General features: G+C 53.6%; 7 protein-coding genes across 7 annotated transcripts; 4 read left to right on the forward strand and 3 right to left on the reverse strand.

Moving 5' to 3' along the window:
* Positions 1 to 1,265: 1,265 nt before the first annotated feature.
* Positions 1,266 to 2,735, reverse strand: J4E93_000597 (uncharacterized protein; the record flags this gene model as incomplete). Its single annotated transcript, XM_049338556.1, has 2 exons — positions 1,266 to 2,395; positions 2,444 to 2,735. The coding sequence occupies 2 exons, from the start codon at positions 2,733 to 2,735 to the stop codon at positions 1,266 to 1,268; spliced, it is 1,422 nt and encodes a 473-aa protein (XP_049204441.1).
* Positions 2,736 to 3,605: 870 nt separating this feature from the next.
* J4E93_000598 (uncharacterized protein) lies at positions 3,606 to 5,939 on the reverse strand (the record flags this gene model as incomplete). The annotated part of the gene is made up of 1 exon (XM_049338557.1): positions 3,606 to 5,939. The coding sequence occupies one exon, from the start codon at positions 5,937 to 5,939 to the stop codon at positions 3,606 to 3,608; it is 2,334 nt and encodes a 777-aa protein (XP_049204442.1).
* A 1,172-nt stretch (positions 5,940 to 7,111) lies between these two features.
* Positions 7,112 to 9,260, forward strand: J4E93_000599 (uncharacterized protein; the record flags this gene model as incomplete). Its single annotated transcript, XM_049338558.1, has 5 exons — positions 7,112 to 7,289; positions 7,351 to 7,403; positions 7,468 to 8,108; positions 8,157 to 8,214; positions 8,274 to 9,260. The coding sequence occupies 5 exons, from the start codon at positions 7,112 to 7,114 to the stop codon at positions 9,258 to 9,260; spliced, it is 1,917 nt and encodes a 638-aa protein (XP_049204443.1).
* A 781-nt stretch (positions 9,261 to 10,041) lies between these two features.
* Positions 10,042 to 11,121, forward strand: J4E93_000600 (uncharacterized protein; the record flags this gene model as incomplete). Its single annotated transcript, XM_049338559.1, has 2 exons — positions 10,042 to 10,208; positions 10,278 to 11,121. 2 exons carry the CDS (start codon positions 10,042 to 10,044, stop codon positions 11,119 to 11,121), a joined length of 1,011 nt encoding a protein of 336 aa, XP_049204444.1.
* An 812-nt stretch (positions 11,122 to 11,933) lies between these two features.
* J4E93_000601 (uncharacterized protein) lies at positions 11,934 to 13,723 on the forward strand (the record flags this gene model as incomplete). Its single annotated transcript, XM_049338560.1, has 2 exons — positions 11,934 to 12,057; positions 12,120 to 13,723. 2 exons carry the CDS (start codon positions 11,934 to 11,936, stop codon positions 13,721 to 13,723), a joined length of 1,728 nt encoding a protein of 575 aa, XP_049204445.1.
* A 356-nt stretch (positions 13,724 to 14,079) lies between these two features.
* Positions 14,080 to 15,411, reverse strand: J4E93_000602 (uncharacterized protein; the record flags this gene model as incomplete). The annotated part of the gene is made up of 1 exon (XM_049338561.1): positions 14,080 to 15,411. One exon carries the CDS (start codon positions 15,409 to 15,411, stop codon positions 14,080 to 14,082), a length of 1,332 nt encoding a protein of 443 aa, XP_049204446.1.
* A 553-nt stretch (positions 15,412 to 15,964) lies between these two features.
* On the forward strand, positions 15,965 to 17,981 carry J4E93_000603 (uncharacterized protein; the record flags this gene model as incomplete). The annotated part of the gene is made up of 2 exons (XM_049338562.1): positions 15,965 to 17,341; positions 17,403 to 17,981. The coding sequence occupies 2 exons, from the start codon at positions 15,965 to 15,967 to the stop codon at positions 17,979 to 17,981; spliced, it is 1,956 nt and encodes a 651-aa protein (XP_049204447.1).
* Between the last annotated feature and the right edge of the window lie 216 nt (positions 17,982 to 18,197).

The following is an 18,197-nucleotide window of genomic DNA, read 5'->3' on the forward strand; positions in this document are numbered from 1 at the left end:
CTCGGGCGCTTCAAGGAGAGACACCACTTCACACAGCATGCGAGTATGGCAACATATCAATAGTAAAGTTGCTACTTGATAACGGCGCGAATGTTCATGATGTCACTTCGGGAAAGACTGATCGTACCGAGACTGGGTGGACACCACTTCGCTTCGCAGTCGAGTTCTTCTCTCACTATTCCAGCAGTAGTGAAGAGCGCTTACAGCTAGTACAACTGCTTCATAATCATGGTGAATATCTGCACACCACTGCTGCAGATGGCTCGACAGCGCTGCATGGCGCCGCTCAATTTGGCAACGAGAAGCTTGTCCGCTATCTCATCGACTCTGGCGCCGATGCATGCGCTAAAACCACGTCTGGCATGACTACCTTACACTACGCAAGTAAATCCACTCAACCAGGAGATGAAGTCAGGATTACGTCAATCATCAATTTGCTTCTTGAACACGGTGTTGAACTGAACGCGCTGACCCAAGAGGGGGAAACCCCATTGCTCATGTCAGTTTCAGAAATTTACCTCCTAGTGGGATTCAGTCCTGCAGTATGCAATCTGCTGTTAGAGAAAGGTGCGGAGAGAACCGCAAGGAATGCTGAGGGCAAGACCATGGTAGACATCGTGAACGACTCACCTAGCTGGATCTTCGGAGAGGACGGACTCGTGCGGAAGAAACCTCCGCCAGTACACGTAGCGCCTAATAGGGGCAGGGGCAGGGGCAGGGGTAGAGGAGCGTGGCGATATAGTGAATGAAACCACATACGCCCTCTTGAAGATGGAACTTTACTTGAACATCACCATCAAAAGTCGCACACCATAGTCAATCCAAACAAAGTTCAATTGTAGAAGCCGAAAACCATATCCAAATTAATCATACTACCAAGTAATCCAAAGAGCATCTGCTATATGCAGACATCGCTAACAAAAACAAGATATGGGTATATAGATGCCGCCGTTAACAACCAAATAAAGAAAAGGGTATAACCAATAAAGAAAGGGGTATATCCTCGTCAAAGTCGTTAAAGCGTAAAGAATCGTAATCGTAGCCGTGATTACCGGGCCCCCAGGGCCGGATGCCAAGAGTGGAGAGAGAGAGGAAAAGAGATGCCGACCAACGCCATGAAAACAATAGAGTAGAGAGAAAAGTCAATCAGCGTGAACGCCAACACCTGTAAGCAAGAGCGAAAAGCAGACCCGCAAGGACCAATACGCGAAAAGAGAGGGACAACAGTTGTACAAACATAAAACAAACACCGACGAGATGATTCTTTAATCACCTCGTCGCATGAAGCCAAAACGCTTCTTCTTCTTCGCGTCCTTGGCATCTGCCGTGGGCGCATTGGGGTATCCATTTAAAGCAGCCTCGGTGTTGAGGCGTTCAGCTTCCTCGTAATCAAAAGGCATGTTCCAGCGTCTCTCGGGTATCTCTCCCAGTCTCGTGCTGCCGGAAGCAAATGTATAGCTCGACGGTGTGGCCTTGTCCAAGCGGCGGCGGAAGTGGAGGGTTGCTGGGGCCTGGTCGAGGAGTGGTGGAGGGGATAGGTAAGAGGGCTTCTCCGGGACTGGGGGAGGCTTGGAAGAGACTGCGGGTTTGGAGTGAGCAGGAGATGGAGAGCGGCGGGATGTAGGGGTAAAGGTGGGGAGCTTGGGGGTGGGCTCGTTATGGTGCTTTGGGGAGGGCGATTTGGTAGTTGTGTGGGCGTTCTCTTGAGGCCATGGTTCGCGCGGGTCGTCGAAGGAATCAACGCGCTTTTTGACACCACCACTACTGGCCTTTGGTGCTGCGCCACCAAGTGTGCCTCTGATGACACCAGAAGTCTCGAGCTCGAATGGGTCGACAGGTACGTACAAGGGCAACTGTGGAGCCATCTGGATCTTCTTTGGCTGAGGGGATGCCAGCGGTGAAGAGCTGCGCGATGAACTTGAGGGCGATTTCACTGAAGAAGATTCCTTACTCGACGAGCTGCCCTTGCGGGTGGTCTTAGGCCGCATGACGACGAGCCGGGGTTCATTCGAGCTTCGGTTCTTCATGGACATGCGTGTGACTACATGGCCCGAGGAACGTTGACGAGTGGAGCTCGACTTCTTCTTCTCCTTCTCAGGGCTAGTGCTGCGAGAGGAGCAGTCGTGGTGTTTGCTTGTGCCACATCGCGGGCATGGTGGAGCGCCAATGTTATGCAGCTGGAGTTGAGATTGGCTTAGTCGCTGATATAACTGGGTAAGGCTTTGTATTGCTTCACGCCGCGATGCGTCGGACAGGTGGGTCAACGACTTGTAGTCTATGTCTAGGTGACCCTTTCCGCTTTTTTGCGCGTCATGGTTCAGGAACGCTGCGATGATGGCAACGAGGCCTGTGTTTAATTTGATCAATGTCTCTGCGAGTGACTGGTGCGCGATAGCTGCATTACGTTAGTACGGCTTATGTGTTAGGTGGACTTTATAATTACCATCGCCCTTTGCGAATCGCGGCCCGATGCCGCTGTAGTAGCATTCAGTATACTTCCCGGCCACCTCCTCTGGCCCTCTGCGCAAGCTTTTTGAGAGTTGGTGCTCGGCAGTACTTGTTGAATCAGGCGTGTCGGTATCTCTCTTTGATCTGCGCTTTCTTCTTCTTTCGCGCAAGCTTTTGAAAATATCCAGTCCATTTTGAAAAGCTTCTATGATGCCTGAGACGCATGTAGATACCTCGGCCTCTTCAGGCCTACGCGCAACATGCGCATGGTCTAACTTGACCGCCATCGCTAAAACGCAAGACAACGAACAAGGAAAAGATGCAAAGCAAAATGGAACTGAAGAGAAGGGAAGAGAAAAGGACGATAGGTATACAAAATTGCAAGAAACAAAGTGCGGTCTAAGCATCCATTAGCGAGAGTGAATGAAGAGTCATCCAAAAAGCCAAATCACAAGTCGTGTTAAGTCGAGTCAAGTCGCCGTTAACACGCTCGCCCAAGACGGGGGCCCTTACACTTATTCCGTTGGCAGCCCGACCCTGGTCTGCACACGCCCTCGAGGGCTTGCAAGTGTGTCGCAGGGCTTGCGTTCCTGCAGCTGTTACTGGGTGCTACCCACCGTCCTCGCACCGCCTAGGCCGCCGTTTCAACCTGGTGCTGTTCACGACCTGCACGTAGCCGCCTCGATATGGTGTCTTGGGAGGCAGTCGAGGTTTGACTGGACACGTGTTTCGCGCTAGCGGCAAGCGACGACGGGATGGGGCAGGCTAGGCCGGCATCGATAAGCTTTGTGGGTCTGGTAGTGGAGGGCCGAGTGCGTGCATGTACATGTGCATTCGAATGTGCATCAAACCATCGTCCAGTGTCGTCTCGGGCGCTGGATTCCTGCGAGTTGAAGAGCATGTGTGTGCGAGGTGCATACAAGATGAATGGTTAACAAGGCATGCTTCATTGTTTTGTTCAATGATGGTGATACAATCAAATATACACTCGAGAAACGCGGTGGAGCACCGACCGGTGTGATGAATTGGCATTCGCAGGGATTCCCTGTCGTACTTCATTGACACATGCGACTCCCTGTCGCTCAAGAATAATCAACAAACCCGAACGCCTCGCTATGCAATACAGAACCGTACCAGTGTCATCGCCCATCGTCCAGCTACTGCTCGCCGTCTTCGACATCTTCAACAGTAACAGTCCGCCTTGTTGCAGTCTGGCCCTCAGAGCTGCTTCCAGCAACCGCAGAGCTTGAACCCTCGGCCTCAGTCCTCTCTCCTACGTTACCAAAGCTCCAGCTTGACTCGAGAGAGCTAGGCTCTGCAGGCTTCGGCGAACGATTGGAGGGCTCATCGGAAGTAGTCGGGTTTGGAGTCGACGAAGCTGGCTGGTTTTGTGAGGCCGCGGGAGCGGACGTCGAAGGCCCTGCGTCAGGTTCCGCTACTGGCTGTGTTGTCTGAAGTTGAGGCGGTATCGAGCCACTCTCTGGCGCCGAATGTCCAGGTTGCGAGGATGGACGTGTCGCGCTTTCTTGGCTATTCCGTGGCGCTAGGGCCATCGGCCTCAATGTCCACCCTTCCGGTAGCGTCAAGCCTTCAGGCACACCGGGATCGCCCTGTCGCAGAACGGACCCTCTGGCGAAGTAGGCTTGCGGTACGAACGCGTTCATGTTAGGTGGGTTCAATGGGGCAATAGGTGGTAGCTCTTGCCCTGTCGCGGCAGCCACGCCTGAAGCCTGCTGAAGCCTGTTGAGCTCACCAAGAAGTCTATGGACAACCTCAAGTTGCTCGTGTTGTGCGTTGAGATGCCGCATCGACTCAATGATGTTCTGTTGTATGCGCAATATGTCGGACTGAATATCTGACGGATGCAGCGCGACCGCTCCGGGGATGGGGCCGGTGGGAAGGCTGGGAGTAGCCCATGGCGTGAAGCCCGTGTGGCCCTGTGCTTGGTTTTGATGTTCTTGATTCTGCGCCGCGTTGTTTCCGTTGGCTTGCTCGCGCAATCGCTGAATCGCGTTCTGCACAGCGACATTGTCCTGTTGTCCTGGTGGTACGCGAATGTTCCCGAGAGCGATCCGAAATGGCCCGAAGTTGAACACGCGCATGTTGCCTGCTGGAGGATTTGCTTGTCCACCCTGTGGTGCAGCCTGCTGACCCTGGCCCTGGCCTTGTCCTTGTTGCCCTCCGACAGCACCTTGCTGCGCGTTCCCTCCAAACATTGCTCGCAGTGCCTCTCGGTTCTGGAGATTTTGCTCGCCCGGGTTGGCTTGGTTGTTGTGTTGCGTAGTTTGTGTCGTTGCCGATGAGAGTACTGGCCTTCGGCACGTGGGACAGACCTGCTGTCGCTCAAGCCAACTACGGAGACATCCGAAATGTAGGATGTGCCCACAGGGGAGCTTCTTCGGCCGTTGTCGCTCATCCATTCTTCGACCTGGCTGTGCACCATCTGCGCCTGGTTGTGTCCAAGGCCGCATCTCTTCGCGACAGACGATACATGTGTTCTCCCGCTCGAGTTCTTCTGCCGTCGCATCAGGATAGCGTGTGTTCATGTCGCGGGTCGCGTTTCGGTACTGGATGAAGTCGTGGATGCGCTTGAGGAGGGATCGGATCGTCATGAACAAGTCTCTCATGATGTGGATTGGTATGCCGTAGAAAGTCATCAAGATGACGAAGAAGCCCAGGTAGACGAAGGACTTGACGAAGTCGGTCGCGAGATCCAAGTAGAATACCCAACGACCCTTCTCTTCCCATCCGGGCACGTCGCCTTCGTCTTCATCGTCGTCTGCCTCAGCAGGCGCTTCAGTTCCTTCTGCTGTAGCCTGCTGGCGGGCTTGTTCCCTTGCGATTCGACGAGTCTCCTCTCGTGCTTTCTCTTGGCGGTGTGTAATATATAGTTCGACGAGCGAGAGTGCGTATCGTAGTAGGGTCGATATCGATGCGGTGGCTAGGAGGACGTATTCGAAGCCAAACATGACCATGACACCCGGCCGTGCCTCTGACAGGATCGAATCGATGCAATACTGCATCATGAAGATGTCGAAGGCAACGGACAATAGCAAGGAGCTCATGAGGCGAGTGTGGAAGAGCTTCGGGTTTGCCGGAGGCTGTTGCTCGAGGAACTCGACTCTCCCCTCTCCGATCCACTGCCAGACCTTGCCTGCCAGCAAGCAGAGGAACATTGCAAAGAACCACATGCCGAGATCATCCCTGAAGATAGTCATGGCCAGCAATGTCTCGCTCACAGCGAACCAGGCCTTGTCGTACAGCTGCTCGGTCTCGATGGGGCGGAGGGGGCCGTAGAAGAGGCGTTGGAGTCCATAGCCGAAGCTCGCGGCGACGATGAGCATCAAGTTGACGAGGAACATGAGCGAGCCGGTGCTCTGGGAGATGTAGACGGCGGCCGAGTAGAAGTTGGGGCGCTCGTAGTATGCGCGCATCAGCACAATGTTGGCCATGGCGGCCGAGCCTGCGACGTAGAGCTTGAGTCGACTCATGGTGCTTTGGTGAAGGTGCAAGGCGACTAGAAAGGAATGCGTGTCCCCATCTGAGGGTGATGAGACCGAACACAACCGGGGAAGAGTCGCGTTCGCGTGATGCGGCGGTGCTGGGAGAAAGGAAACGTGGAGGCTCCGAGGGAAGCTTCCTGATTCGCCCGCCAGCAATGACGTCTCGCGGGCCCGCCACGACGTCTCCCGAGAGCGCGACTTCCACCCCATTCACCCATACACTCGCGTATGTTCCCCTTGAGATGCATCGCTCATCAGTATATCTCAGATGATACCACTCTGCACTACTACATTCTGGAAATACATAATGCTCGGCAGTGCATGTACCATACCTACGCATCGTGGCACGCAATAGCGCGTCTGCGTTCTACATGTATGGTACCCCATTTCATGCCGCCTTTCCATGGGACTGCTCGTTCCTCCGCACGAGCGTTCCTGCGCAAGGGCTGCACCTTATACAAGTGGAAAACTGAACACCCAGGAGCCTACGTCGCCGTTAGGCCACCAACTTCTCAAGCTTTTATCTTGATGTAGGCTCATGGGTGTTCAGTTTTTCCCTTGTATGGGGTGGCTGCACGCTCCGAAGCTACCCCAAAGTGTCCGATGTCGTCCGGATTCTCCATAGTCAAGCCCTTGGGTATCCCCGCAGTAAGACTTGGATCTCGGGAGAATACTCGGTATCACAACAACCCATTTCTTACTAAGGACCGTTGTCGGTAATTTCCAGCCAAGCCACGTCGTGTATACAAAAAAAGTCTTCCTCGACTTGGACCAGGCGCAGGTATCACGAGCTTCATCGGAGAGTCTCCCGGACTTTGAGACTCGCTGCTATGTCACATCACGTTAGCAAACGTGCAAGAGATGACCGAGTGGCGCATACCAGCCTCTCCATGCATGTTCGAGAACGACACTTTCTTCTTTCCAGTACCGATTGTGGGGAACATGGAGAGCTGGTGCCGAATTTGCGGGGATCGTCAACAAGCTACTGCACCCAGCTTCGGGATTGCGCCAGCCCAGACCATAGACTCGGGGCGCAAGCTCTTGGACTCAAATATCTTGATCACAAATGATCTTGGTGGACCCTGCTTGTTTACTGCGGAAAAGTACATAAACCCTCACATGGCTGCCGTTAGATTCGAGTATCGATCTGCAAGCTCATCATGTTTCGATCTCTTCCTCTCCTGAGCGTTGCTCTTGGAAGCCTCTCCGCCGTCGGCGCGCAGGAGGTGCCAGCTGTACTGACTGCCGATATCATCGAGAACTTGGGCAATAACACTCTCTTCTCAAGATGGCGCCCTACCTACCACTTCTCCGCACCGGCAGGATGGCTCAACGATCGTAAGTTTTGGCTGTACGAAGTGCATGTGAGACAAATACTGACTTCGTACCTCTACTCTAGCATGTGGAATGATGTACGACCCTACAACGGATACTTATCATCTGCATTACCAGGCACGTTCTCCCCGCGCTCGCCGCCGCAACTTCACGCGCAGCCAAGCTAACATCTCCATTCTAGTGGCATCCCAACCACGTCAACTGGGGTAACATCTCTTGGGGTCATGCAACCTCCAAAGACATGATTACTTGGACAGATGTTGGAGGCTGGGAAGATGATCAGGCACAGTCTGTTGGCACCGGTCCTTTTCCTGACTCGGACAACAGCAGTTACTATGGTCTTGGCATATTCTCAGGCTCAGCTCAACCCGTGAATCTCCAAGGACAGCAGGACGGTACTCTCATCGCCTTCTACACTTCTGTTCAATACCTCCCCACAAACTGGGCCTTACCTTATATCAAGGGAACTGAGAGCCAGAGCATCGTCATCTCTAACGATGGCGGCGAAACCTGGGAGCAGTATGCTGGCAACCCTATCATGACCGAGCCACCCAGCGGATGGAATATTACCGGATGGCGCGATCCTTTCGTCGAGCCTTGGCCGGAGATGGATGCTCTTCTAGGACAAGAGGAGCCCCACTGGTACATGGTTCTTGGTTCTGGCATCAAGGGCGAGGGTGGCGGTGGCCGTATTCCCTTCTACAGCGCTCCCGCCAGCAACTTGACAGACTGGACTTTCCTTGGCGCTCTGTGGGAGCCCGAGAGGAACGAGACTCTTGGCTCTTTGCTTGAGACCGGAACCTATGGCTTCAACTTCGAAGTGTGAGCAAGTATCCGTTCTCCGCAATCGCTCGTGTACTGATTTTACAGATCGAACTTTTTCTCTTTGACCGATGAAGATGACGACGTTCATTACTACGTTCTAATGGTAAGTTCCGGCCGTGGCGGCTACATGTGACACATGTACTGACTTCGTGCTTCCTACAGGGTACTGAAGGCGGCAACCTTACCTGGCATCCACGTGCACAATGGGGCCTGTGGAATGAAGGCCAGGTCAACAGAAGGGACAACGGCTCTGTTGAGTTCACCCCTCTGTCGGGCGGCGCCATCGACTCCGGTCTTCTCTACGCGGTTACCAGCTTCTGGGATTCAAAGAACGACCGTCGCGTCCAGTGGGGTTGGGCCAACGAGGAGAGCAACAACTTTGCGATCAACCAGATGGGTTACCAAGGTGCCATGGCCATCCCTCGAGAGATGTACGTCATCAAGACCAAGGACCTGGTCAACACCAATGGCGGTCTGACTACAAAGGGCAACACTCGTGTTGAAGAACACAGTGATGGTACCTTCACTGGATACACTCTAGGAGCCCGTCCTCTACCTGAGGTTGTGGAAGGCTTCCACGCTGGAGCTGAGCCCCATGTCATCGAGACTGGCGACAATGCCTGTGTCTCCGGCGCGATCTCCGGCAACGGCAGTAGTCATATGCATCTCCAGGTTAAGCTTTCTGACTTCACTGGACCTGCCGGTGTGGTCATTGCCCAATCGCCTGGGCACGAAGAAAAGACCATCGTCTGGTACAGTCCTGAGAACTACACCATCAACGTCGACCGCTCGCACTCATCTTCTATCGTTGAGTTCGCCAACTATACTATGCTGGGATATTTCTACCCCTACACGTTCTCCAACGGTACCACCGAGTCTCTTCATATGGACATCTTCGTTGACGGATCTCTCGTAGAAGTCCTTGTCAACGACCGCTTCTGGCTTACGACTCGTATCTACCCTGCTCGTACCGACAGCACTGGATTCAGCATCTGGGCTGGCAGCAACTCTACTGTCAAGGCTTCCGACATGAAGGTCTGGAACATTCAGGCCAACGCATTCCCTGATCGGCCGGCCGATTCGAGCAGTGAGCTTGTCTTCGATACGCCAGAGGAGACCAACAACTACATCTGGTGGCCTGGAAACTAGGGGGACTGCGACCTGAATGCGCGCGACGCGGTAATGACATGAATAACGGCGCTCTATTCCGCGACGGACGATGCTGATGTAAGGGTAAATATTGTATGTAGAATGTAATAATATGCATACCAACCATCGCAATCATCTTCCAAGTCCCATGAATTAGTCATCTGCCATCGAAGGAGAATATCCGTCGTGCCGTAGTGCAGCGCGTTACCCGTTGCCAAAATCCTGCCGCGATCTTTGTAGCCAATCAACCAAAAACTGCGCGTCCGCGGAGGACAACCACGGGGCCGTTGCTGGTGGCTCTCGGACAGTTGAAATACCCGGAGATAACCTAGTCTTCGCAGCGCCCTGGCTTTTTCTCCTACTCGGTCTAGGTCGTGGTAACAGCGGGCCTTAGGATTTCCGATGTTCTCGTTAGTACGAGAGGATTCCCCGCCGGCTTCCCCAAACAGCTTGCCCCGCAGGACATCTCCAGGGCTTGCACTTCTGGGGACGGCACGTGTAGCACCTTGAACGGGCACATGGCTAATCGTCCACCGGATAAATTGGCATTACTGCCGTTAGCAGCATTACGCCTACCGTCGGTGGCGTTAAGAATCGCGTGAGGGCGGTAATAGGATATCCATTCCCAGGCGCATAAATACGTTCTTAAATGTTCACTTACGACATATAAGCTTGACTTTGTCTCTTGTATCAGACACAAGACTTACGATCATACCACATCTACCAAACGAAGACAACATCGCAGTACATACAATACTCACGTAAACTATTATACGACACAATGGCCAACGCAGAGGAGCAATACAAGCTCTCGCAAGAGCAAATCGACTTCTTTCTAGAGAACGGATGGTTGAAGTTGAGTGACTGCTTCACAAGAGAGCAAGCAGAAGGCCTCCAGGAAACGCTCTGGACACGATTGGGTATGGATCCCAAGGACATGTCAACATGGTACGCTTTCTTGTTCATTTTCTGTGTCTTACGTGCAGCAATAAACAGACACTGACATGACGGATACAGGCACACCGAGCGAACAAACATGCCCTTCTTCAACGAATTTTCTGTCGAAGAGTTTGCACCAAAAGCCTGGGCTGGAATTTGCAACCTTGTGGGTGGCAGCGACCGCGTTGATTCTAACGCATCGACTTGGAAAGATGGCTTCATCGTAAACCTCGGAACGCCGGAGGGTCACAACAAAGTGGTGCGCCCTCAAGAGCTACCTGGCTGGCACGTCGACGGAGACTTCTTTGTTCACTACCTCGATTCGCCTGAGCAAGCGCTTTTGGTCATCCCGCTATGGTCAGACATCGCTCCAGGCGGTGGTGGAACCTACATTTGTCCTGCCGCCATTCCCACTGTGGCGAAGCATCTATACGAGAATCCTGACGGAGTCAGCCCAAGGATGACGCCAAGAGCGCAAAATCCAGAGTTTGTGCAAGAGCAAGGACTGAAGTGGTTTAACGACCTAGCTGCCAGTATGCCCGACGAGGCTTTCGTGGAAGCCACCGGTGTAGTTGGCGACGTCTACCTTTTGCATCCGCTGATGCTGCACTCAGCGTCCAACAACCAACTTCGTCAAGTCCGCGTCATTACCAACCCACCGGTGTCCGTCAAGGAGCCTTTTGTGTTTGATCGTGCCGATGGGAACTACAGCGCGGTGGAGCGCAAGACCATGAAGGCGTTGGGAAAGGACCGGATTGAAGGGTTCAAGATTACTGGAAAGAGGCAACAAGTTATCCCCGAGCGATTGCGAATTCAAGAAGAGATGAAGAGGAAGGAGGAGGAGAGGATGCGCAAGTTGAAAGAAGGAGCGGGGATAGATGAAGCGAAGGATGCAAGTCAAACAGTCGCTACTGCTGCGTAGGTTTTTAGTCATGAATTAACTTTGATATCGTTGTTGATTACGGCTCTAAGAACACATCTCGCGTTCAGTGATGGCGATGTGCTTTTTTAGATAAGATAAGAACGGAAGTGTTCCGCGGTAAGATTTCACACGACCACGTTTCCTCTCGACACACATTGCGAGTACCCTATGTACCAGAATTGATAAAAGGCAAGCCATTCAGACGTTGAGCATTCGATGAGTACCCAGCGAACCCATTTTAGAACTTTTGCCAAGTAGGGAAGCGATTGCCCACGGGTCGGTCGGCATTTCCCAGGACTACCTGGGTACACCACTAGTTGAGGGCCGATTGAAATGATACGAGCCACACCGAGTGAATCAAGTTGGAATGACCCGAGTGAAGGAACACCTGTCCTCGGAAGCTGACACTCGCCGCAGTTGGGGATGGCAAGTAGAATGTGACCACAGATTAATAATATGCACTGGGATCGGCAGGAACAGCAAGCTAACTGCAAGCGGTCGGGAGACCAAGCGATGTGAGTGAGATATAGAGGGGCGGCGGCGAAAGTGCTAGGGAAATGCTAGACAAAGGTGGGTACAGGCATCGGCGGGTAAGTGCAGTGGGTGGTAAGTTCAACGTGGTCTCTCAATGCGGTGAAAATAGGTGGAGGCGCAGGGACCATGCCCTCTAGCGCTAAGCTGGAGTGAACACGGTTTCCTACAGCCACAGCCCTCCACTTGGAATATAAAGCGCTCCTCTACCGCTGTCCTCTCTTACTTCTACCCCAATTCGTCGTGCCTACCCAACTTCAACCACATACAAGCACAGCAAAATGAAGTACACGACTGTCTGCGCTGCGTTCTTTGCGGCCGTCGCCGCCGCATCTGATGTCAAGCAACTGAAGACCGACAACTTCAAGAGCTTCATCGAGGAGAACGACCTCGTTCTTGCAGAGTGTAAGCTTTCCTGAGTTACTCAAGACTCAAAGAAATAATTGCAGAACTAACAATTCCTACAGTCTTCGCGCCATGGTGCGGCCACTGCAAAGCACTTGCTCCCGAGTACGAGACGGCGGCTACCACACTTAAGGAGAAGGACATCGCCCTCGTCAAGGTCGACTGCACAGAGGAGCAGGATCTGTGCCAGGAGTACGGCGTTGAGGGCTACCCCACCCTCAAGGTCTTCCGCGGCCCCGAGAATGTCTCGCCCTACGGTGGACAGCGCAAGGCCGACAGCTTGATCTCGTACATGACCAAGCAGGCGCTCCCCGCCGTCTCCGACGTCACAAAGGACACTCTCGGGGAGTTCAAGACCGCCGACAAGGTCGTCCTCGTCGCCTACTTCGCCGCCGACGACAAGGCCTCCAACGAGACCTTCACCTCGGTCGCCAACGGTCTCCGCGACAACTTCCTCTTCGGAGCCACCAACGACGCCGCCCTTGCCAAGGCTGAGGGTGTCAAGCAGCCCGGCCTCGTCCTCTACAAGTCCTTCGACGACGGCAAGGACGTCTTCACCGAGACCTTCGATGCGGACGCTATCCGCGAGTTCGCCAAGGTCGCCTCTACCCCTCTCATTGGTGAGGTCGGCCCCGAGACCTACGCCGGATACATGGCCGCTGGCCTTCCTCTCGCATACATCTTCGCTGAGACTCCCGAGGAGCGCGAGGAGTTCGCCAAGGAGCTGAAGCCCCTCGCTCTCAAGCACAAGGGCGAGATCAACTTCGCCACCATCGACGCCAAGTCCTTCGGCCAGCACGCTGGTAACCTCAACCTGAAGGTCGGCACCTGGCCCGCTTTCGCTATCCAGCGCACCGAGAAGAACGAGAAGTTCCCCTACGACCAGGAGGCCAAGATCACCGAGAAGGAGATCGGCAAGTTCGTCGAGGACTTCCTCGCTGGCAAGGTCGAGCCCAGCATCAAGTCTGAGCCCATTCCCGAGTCCAACGACGGTCCCGTCACCACCATCGTCGCCCACAACTACAAGGATGTCGTCCTCAACAACGACAAGGACGTTCTCGTTGAGTTCTACGCTCCCTGGTGCGGTCACTGCAAGGCTCTTGCTCCCAAGTACGAGGAGCTCGGCCAGCTCTACGCTTCCGATGAGCTCTCCAAGCTTGTGACCATCGCCAAGGTTGACGCCACCGCCAACGACGTTCCCGATGAGATCCAGGGTTTCCCCACCATCAAGCTCTTCCCCGCTGGCAAGAAGGACTCCCCAGTTGACTACTCTGGTTCCCGCACTGTCGAGGACCTCGTCCAGTTCATCCAGGAGAACGGATCACACAAGGCCGAGGCCAGCATTGGTGAGGCCGTCGAAGGTACGACTGAAAAGCTCGCTGAACAGGCCATGGCCGCCTCCGAAGTTGCCGCTAAGTCCGCCGCAGATGCTACCGAATCCGCCAAGGCCAGTGCCTCTTCCGCCACCGACTCTGCTGCCTCCGCCGCTTCAGAGGGTACCGAGACCGTCAAGTCTGGTGCATCTGTCGCTTCCGACTCAGCTTCCTCAGCCGCCTCCGAGGCTACCAAGTCTGTCAAGTCTGCTGCCTCTGAAGTCACCGACTCTGTCTCATCGGCGGCATCTGAGGCTTCGGCCTCTGCCTCGAGCGTCAAGGACGAGTTGTAAATGACTCGCTTCCTGAGTTTCTTTGGTTATGCCGGCGCTTTCACGTGTACCAGTACCCCTTTCAGCATTTGATCACTTTTCATACATGCTGAGGTATATGCGTACAAAATGGTTATGATTACATGGGGGAATGACACGGTTCTCGTTTTCTTACTTGGGACCATGGGTAGCGTTAGCTAATGGAGTTCCGGTTTTATCTTCATCATCATTGTTGAGTCTACTTTCGATCGCATGTGATGTGAAACTGATTACAACAATACGTGATGTTAATGATATGAACATGTCCTGTGAGTCCCATGCGCCAATGCCTCTAGATACTACGCATAGGGATTTTCTCAAAGTATTCATGTGTCTATTCATTTAATCGGCCCCGTCACACTCCTAACCATGACAGCAGCCTCCCTCTCCCAAGTCACAGCGACACCCTTGTTCGATAACGCCCCAGGTAACTGACTACCACGACTCACGCATTCCTTCACCGAGTCTCCAACAGCAGTCTTATTACTCCTCAGCGTCCTTGCAGACACACCGCCCTTGTTCATGAGCTCCTGCACTCTCGGCGCCATGTTGGAGGCAAGCGTTCTCCAGAAGTAGCTGGGTAGCGAAGATGTATCGAGGGCTTGGAGGAGGGGTTGTAGGAAGTTGGAAAAGCTCGGAGTACGTGTGGCGTCGAGTAGAGGGTGCGCGGGTGGCTTGATGCTTTCAAGGAGGGATTGTAGTGCGACGATGTTCTGGCACCGCGCGGATATCTCGAGGAGGGTGCGGTCTAACGTGGGGAGCTGGCCCAAGGCGCGCGCGAGCGATGCGAGGGATGACTTTAGCTGGGTCTGGAGGTAATCTTGTAGCGCATTGAGCATAAGGGTCGGTTCGAAGGTCTCGGTCGTGGTTTTGGTCGATAACGGCGAGAGGAGGTAGAGGGTGAGCAGCGCGGACGTGGTTCTCGACTTGGTGTCTTCGGTTTGCGAAAACGTGGATGCCGATGTTTGACCTGATGAGGATAGTAGTGAGGACATGGAGAATTCCTTGACTACCTGCTGAGCGCGCGACGATATGCTGCGCTCGCCTGGGTTGACGAGCTCGTTCTTGAGCGTGTTCACCACGTTGACCCTGTCCAGACCCTCGCCCTCTTCACCTGGTTGAGAAGCTGCAAGGAGCTGGCGTAGCGACAGTATCGTGTCTGCCGAGCGCACCATGGCTCTGTGATCCTCCCTCTTTGCGCTGCCAACACCGCCCAGCTCCGACATGCGCACCTCGAGCTGTCTGCCTAGCATGAGACATCGCGCGACAGCCCTGCCAAGCTTGACAGTCTCGCAGAGCCTCTCTGCTGTCAATCGCACCTGCTCGGCGACCTCGTAGCGCTCAATGACCTCCTTCTCTAGGGTCTTATACGACTCGGTCAAGCTGGCAACCTGTCCTTCTACCTCGTGCAGTATGCGTCCGCTCGATTCGGCATGATCTCGCGTGTGTTCGAGCAGCGGCAGTGCCGACTTGGTAGTCAGGGTATCGATATGTGTGTCGACTTCCTGGACATCGAAGAGGACGCGCGACAGCGGAGTCGACAGATCTAGCGGGGTGTCGGAGGGGTTGTTGGTCGAGAGGACGAGCGTGTTGGCGAATGACGTCGCCGAGAAGTCTGGATCGAGAAAGGCCTCATAGTCGATGTATGAAGGCTCATCTTCTTTGGACATGGTGGGAGGTGGCTCCAATCATGGCCTGGCCTTGCGCGATGCGCTCGCTGTCTTAGCGCGTCTCTGGACCTCCGCATCTTCTCCGCGCCAAGCATCCCATCCGCTGCAGGTATGACTTGAGGATTGCACCTGCCTGAGTCACCTATGACTCCGTCTGAGACAAGCCTCGCGACTTCACCGGACATCAGCACTTTGCCACATCTAGGCACCGCTGCTTGGGTCCAGCCATTGTACGCCTTGCGCTACCATCCTCATGGTTACCTAGTATCGCTATCATGGCCACTCAGAATTGTCGATCATCCATGAGGTGGCACAGTCAAGGCTGTAGCCGCTGCTGTATTCACGTTGAATTGGAACGCCTGAACAGGGTGAATAGCATGATTCTCGCAGGTAAAGCTGGTGCCTGCAGGCCGGTTTGGTGTATAAAGTAAAGGTACCTCTCACCATGGCTATTGGGATGTCGAGTACAGAAGCAGTGTCTTCAGCCTCGCAACTCATAATTCTTGTCATTTCATCTACGCGCTTTGTCTTGTCTTGATTGAAGACCACCATCATGCCCGGCAAAACTCCCAGCAACGGTGTCACGGATACGAATGGCACTACGGAATTCGCACCAGAAGGTTCTCTTGCATCCTTCAAGAATTTCTATCAAGGTCCGCGGGACAAGAATAAGCAGTGGAGCTGGACTGAGCAGGAACCTGAGGATGTCGCAGACCCTGCTGAGAATGAAGAGACAGCCCAACACGCTCTCATCACTCGTCTGCTCAAGTCAGACGACTCCCGCAGGAAATACAAGATCCACTCAATCATTATCCAGTCTCCTTGGCTCAAGACTGCTCTTGCTGAAGTTCTGAAGGATTACCCAGCCATCCATTGCGAATTGAAACGCCTGGAGTTCGAGGCGCCATTCACTCCTTTCGTCCATCGATGGGCGCAGCTACTTGAGTACAAAAGTAGAAAAGATCTCGATGCCACAACTGCTGAACACGTTGAGCTACTCTACGAAGTTCTTTCCTCTGAGCTCAAGGACGTCATCAAGACATTCGAGGACTATATCAGCCATGGTATCGTAACATTCGATCACATCTGGATCATGTATCAGCCCGGCGCCCTCATCTACTCCAACTCTCACAATGGAGCGTATGGGGTCTACAAATTGAAGTCAGGCTCCTACGCCAATACCCAGTGCGGTAGGATTTACCAGATCAACCTTGAGGCCATCGACTGGAACGGCAGCACTTTCGGTCGTACTGCCCAGACTATTCGAGTTCGAGAATTTCATGGCACTGCTCCCATACTGGGCTTGACAGCCTTCCCATTATCATTCCATCCTCATGAAGTCAAAGTCAGAGAAGCGCTGATCAGCCGTGGTAAGAAGTTTGAAGCACTTGCTGGCAGTCACTACAAGGCATACGATGGCTTCGCGATTGGATGGGACAGGGAGGGCAATGAGGCACCGTACATGTGCACCGGTCGTATCATTATTGATTCGGACAGCTTCCAACGCTTCTCTCCCCGCTCTATCAACCGAGTCGATCCTCTCAGCGCAAAAGAATGCGCCTGTGGTCCTGAAGCTGTCGCTGAGAAGCTCGAAATCCAAGACCCGACGGAGATGACGTACGTCTTTGGCAAGCAAGACAAGGAAGAACGTCTACGCCTCACCGAGGACCATCACCTTCTATGCTTGCCTAGAGTCCGTGGCTACTCGCTCAAGAAGAAGCAGTGGCTGTTTTTCTACCTTGATCTCATCGAAGACATCGAGTTCAATGACAATGCCTTTGCTTCGCTCGTTCTCTCTCAAGACCAGAAGGAGCTTATTCTTGCGTTTGCCGAATCGCAAGCCATGAGCCAGTGCAAGTTCGATGACATTATCAGCGGAAAAGGCCGTGGCCACATCACTCTTCTCAGCGGCCCTCCCGGAGTTGGCAAGGTAAGCCGCCTCACAAAGCGTCAGCTAATCATATTTACTTCAGAATACTAACATCTCCCAGACCCTTACCGCAGAGTCCGTAGCCGAGCACATGCGCGCTCCCTTGTTCATGATGTCCGCCGGCGACTTAGGCATCGACCCCGACCAAGTCGAGAGCAAGCTCACCAACATCCTCGAGATGATATCCAAATGGAACGCCGTTCTTCTGCTCGACGAATGCGACGTCTTCCTCGAAGCACGCAGTACGCACGACCTAGAGCGAAACAAGCTCGTGTCTATCTTCCTGCGTGTGTTGGAGTACTACGAAGGCATGTTGTTCTTGACCACCAACCGTGTCGATAACATCGATGCTGCCTTCCAGTCCCGTATTCACATTAGTATGGCATACCCTGATCTCACGTCTGCCTCGCGGAAGAGCATCTGGCAGAACTTTTTGAAGAGCTTGGGCGGTTTAGAGGGATGGAAGAATCAGGATTTGGAGGAACTAGCAAGTGTGGAGCTCAACGGTCGTCAAATCAAGAACGTACTCAAGAGCGCATCGCTGCTTGCTGCACGGAAGAAGGAAGCTCTGAACAGGAAGTATGTGGATATGGTTTTGGGGATCGAGAAGAGAAGGCCTGGTGTGGCTGTGGGTTTCTAGAAGACAGACGGATTATGAGTAATGAGCTATCCCAGACTGTTCTCTTGGTATCGGACTAAAGTTGGAAACAATATCTACAAGCCGTTCATTTCATGACCTCCTGATCATGTCCCACTTCCAAATCAAGCCCATGCCCAATTATCGTTCTCCAGCACTTGGAGGCTTCTTGAGTTGAGGCTCATAGAGCTCAACCTTGAACGTCCTTCCCTCGGGATA

This window comes from Alternaria ventricosa (assembly GCF_023758065.1).
Source record: "Alternaria ventricosa strain BMP 2768 chromosome Unknown scaffold_1, whole genome shotgun sequence".
Classification (NCBI taxonomy): Eukaryota; Fungi; Ascomycota; class Dothideomycetes; order Pleosporales; family Pleosporaceae; genus Alternaria; species Alternaria ventricosa.